Source organism: Corylus avellana, chromosome 2 (genome assembly GCF_965113065.1).
Source record: "Corylus avellana chromosome 2, dhCorAvel1.hap1.2, whole genome shotgun sequence".
NCBI lineage: Eukaryota > Viridiplantae > Streptophyta > Magnoliopsida > Fagales > Betulaceae > Corylus > Corylus avellana.
In genome coordinates this window covers 22,254,641-22,258,369 of record NC_142491.1, presented here as the reverse complement: position 1 = coordinate 22,258,369, position 3,729 = coordinate 22,254,641, and the positions used below count along the sequence as shown (strand labels likewise).

Genomic DNA, 3,729 nt, shown 5'->3' with positions numbered 1-3,729 from the left:
TGAAGATCCCACATATGCCTAATTAGTATTAGCCACCTTGATTCCCATTGATGCCCTGGCTGGGTCAGCTAGGCCTGGACAAATTTACCGCCGATCGACTTCTACCGCATCGATTAACTAATGGGCGGTAGACGAAACATTTTTTTTTTTTTTTTCGACAAATTGGGTTTGGTAGGCGAAATAAAATCTGTTAACCGAATCGACTTTACCGACCGCCTACTGACCGACTTCGCCAATAATTTTCAATTTTTTCACATACAGACTTTACCGACCGCCTACTGACCGATTTTACTGACCGCCTATCGGTGTCGAGACAAAAATTTGACGTAATAAGTCGGTGAAATTTTATACTTTACCGACATTTTGGCGAAACAAAAAATTTTCTACCGACGCCCAGCCCTAGGATTAGGCTATGACTTAGTTGAACTTGAGGAAGTAAGTGCTACTATAGTCACACTTAGGTAGAATTCCTATAATTGATTTCTTAGACCTACTCTTTTTGCTCATAAAAAAATAAAAAAATAAGTTTCTTGACGCGGTTTACATGAAGAATATCATTGTAGATCCATTGCCAAACTTTCTTTAAAGTCTTTGGCTGATTTTTTTTCTTCCTTTAAAGTGTTTGTAAAGTTAGGCCTGTGATAGGGCGACCATTATACGACGGGAGAAGTTTCTTGCTTTTGCTCGGCAATCAAGCTTGTTTCTTTGATGATGACTGGTGGCGGGTCGGATGACGTCTGGGCTTTTGAACCGGAGTGAGATAAGATTTGTTAAAAAAAAAAAAAAAAAAAAAATTATTTTAATATAATAACTGATAATTTTATTATAGTACCCCACACGACTAAGAAAATTTAACTAAACTTTTGGGAAACTGACCTGATAGTTTTGTTTCTTTCTTCCATCACTGATGTAACGTCGTCCTTATCCTTCAGGTCCAATGTATCATGGTAAAATTAGCCAGCCAGGTTCAGAAACCAGCACCCGATATTTGACCAGAGGGGTCCAGAAATAACAACTACCCATCATTTCAATTATACTACAGTACTTATATAGTAATTTATTAAATAAGTAACACTAATATATAAATTCATCAAACAGTGTTTACTCCATAAAGCTCCGAAGGTAGGCGCGGTGTGACGAGAACTTCAAGTGGGGTGGCTCTTACGTTTGTTATTCCAAACCTCTCACTCATATCAACCGGTGCATTAGAGGGAGTTGAAATCTCGTACATGTGCAAAAAACTGGCGAGGGCTAAGTGTACCATTTGAAGGGCAAAAGACGTTCCAGGGCATGCCCTTCTACCACTTCCAAAAGGGATCAATTCAAAATGTTGACCCCTAACATCAACATCTTTGTGGGTGGTGAGAAATCTCTCTGGCTCAAAATTCAACGGATTTGACCATATGCGTGGATCTGTTTGGATTTTCCATGTGTTTGTGATCAGCCGGGTGCCTTTTGGGACTTGGTAGCCTCCTATGGTGCAGTCCTCCATAAATTCACGTGGTGCTGATAATGGTGCTGGTGGGTATAAACGTAATGTCTCTTTTACTATTGCTCGGAGGAAGACTAGCTTTTCAATATCTGACTCGTCTACAATTCTTTCTTTGCCCACTTGTCTGTCTAGCTCATCTTGAGCCTTCTTCAACACATGCAGGTTGTTCAACAATAGCGATATTGCCCATGTTAGGGTTACCATGCTGGTGTCACTTGCGCCTGCAATCATAGTCTACAAAGTGCAGTTTTTGTTAAGAGTGATATACTCTCAAACAAATGATCCTGATTACTTAAAAAGCAAAGTTCCACCAACACAATCATCCTAGGGTAAACAATTCATATTCGCGTGTTGAATTAAAATATAGATATAAAATTCTATAAGTCAATTTTAATACAACTCATTTAATTAAACTACTGAGACCTATCAATACGAATCGGCTAATTTCATATAAGTTACGCTAAATAGGTGTGAGAAATTGAGAGTGTGTGTAACATTACTAATTTCTATTAGATTCATGTCATATTCGTGGTAGAGTTGAAAGTAAAATTATCAAAATTAAATGTTATGTGTTGAGTTCTAATTGTGACGAGACATGAGTGTAAAACTAAACTGATTAACCATAATTCGACCGGTTAAAATAGGCGTAATTATGCTAATTTCATATTGAATTGAAATTTGCATTGAAAATATATGTACCCTAATTAAAGAAGTGAAAAAGGTGGAAATTATGCGTACCAGAGATGTGGCTTTGATGATGGTATCAGCATCATAACCTGCAAGGGGTTTGCCATCGAGGATAGAAAGCATCACGTCCATGAAATCTTGCTCCCCTCTGGCGACGCCGCCTGAAGCTCTCTTACGCTTATGCTCTTCCAAACATTCACCAAGAAACCCATCCAATTCCTTTGCAGTTTTCTTCATCGCCCTCTCATGCCCACCAATATCTAACCACCCAAGAAAAGGAATTGCATCCGACACCACAAACAACCCGAGCAAATGGAAGAATTCATCCAGCGCCTTCTGGCAACGCCGTGCCTCACCATCATCATCCACCGCACCAGTAGAAAAGTACCGCTTTCCGGCAACCATTCTAAGTATCACGTTGAGACTCATATCCCCGAACCACTGCTTTAGCTCCACCGAAATATGGCACGACCCGGACCCGTTATTTTTCGCGGTCCAGAGCTTGTATAGCTCTGCTACGGAGGCCTTTACTTCGGAGACTCGAATGTAGGAAAGAAGCTCCAGCCGGCGGTTTGACAGAAGCTGTAAGGTGACTATTTTACGCAATTCACGCCAGTAGGGTCCATGCGGCGCGAAGCCGAACATGGCGTAGTTGTAGCCCAAGTGTTTGACGGCGACGAGCTTCGGCCGCGACGACACCGCCGCGTCGTTGGTGGTGAAGCACTCCTTGGCCATCTCCCAACTGCTCAACACCAAGGCATGATTCAACCCAAGCCGGAGAGTAAAAAGTGGTCCGTACTTGTCGGCCATGGCTCCCAAAGCCCGGTGGGGAGGCTCGGTTCCTGCCAGCAGAGGGAGGTGGCCGATTACAGGCCACGCGCCGGCAGGGAAAGGTGCTAAGTTGGGAGAACGATTTACTCTGGTCCTCCTTAAGAGGAAGTAGCCAAAGAGGAATATGGAAATTACAAGTCCAGTCATGGAAGAATTCAGGTAAGGTGAAAGAAAATCCATTTGGGTTCAGATCTTTTGTTGTGGTAAAGGCAGCAGCTCCAATTATAATCTCAAGGCGTGTGCTTCAAAAATTAATAAACTGCCCAACGAAAGTTATATGAATTTTGAAAGTCACGCTCACCCCCAACTAGTCCATATCGAATATTGGCATATTCAAACGTGACGATACTACTTTTACTTTGATTCACACATTAGAAAATTGCATATATATATATATATTCAAAACACATACTCACCCTTATTTAAAAATGTAAACTTAACAATATTATAGCTCTAAACTGAACATACTTCAAATATATATAAATGTCATTACACATTTTTATACTAACATTGTCGATTTCAAAAGATCCCACACACGACATTTATAACAACGGTTGATTTCAACAAAAGTCAACCCACCTCATGAAAAGCTAAAGCCTCCTGCATGCGGAGGTCAAGGATAATAATCTAAGTTCAAGTAGAGCTCCTTCTCGCCTCCTGCAACGATATTTCAAAAATTCAACAATTTTACAGGTAAAAAAATTAAGTGCATGGCTCAA

At 40.8% G+C, this 3,729-nt stretch overlaps 1 protein-coding gene across 2 annotated transcripts; it reads right to left on the bottom strand.

Moving 5' to 3' along the window:
- Positions 1 to 545: 545 nt before the first annotated feature.
- Positions 546 to 3,311, bottom strand: LOC132167811 (cytochrome P450 CYP82D47). Of its 2 annotated transcripts, none has more exons than XM_059578839.2 (3): positions 2,231 to 3,311; positions 877 to 1,726; positions 546 to 742 (listed from the first exon to the last, which is right to left on the bottom strand). In XM_059578839.2, exons 1-2 carry the CDS (start codon positions 3,188 to 3,190, stop codon positions 1,091 to 1,093), a joined length of 1,596 nt encoding a protein of 531 aa, XP_059434822.2. In that variant the 5' UTR covers positions 3,191 to 3,311; the 3' UTR covers positions 546 to 742; positions 877 to 1,090. The 2 variants fall into 2 exon arrangements, with proteins under 2 accessions (XP_059434822.2, XP_059434823.2); XM_059578840.2 differs by having other exon boundaries at positions 546 to 737.
- Positions 3,312 to 3,729: the final 418 nt, after the last annotated feature.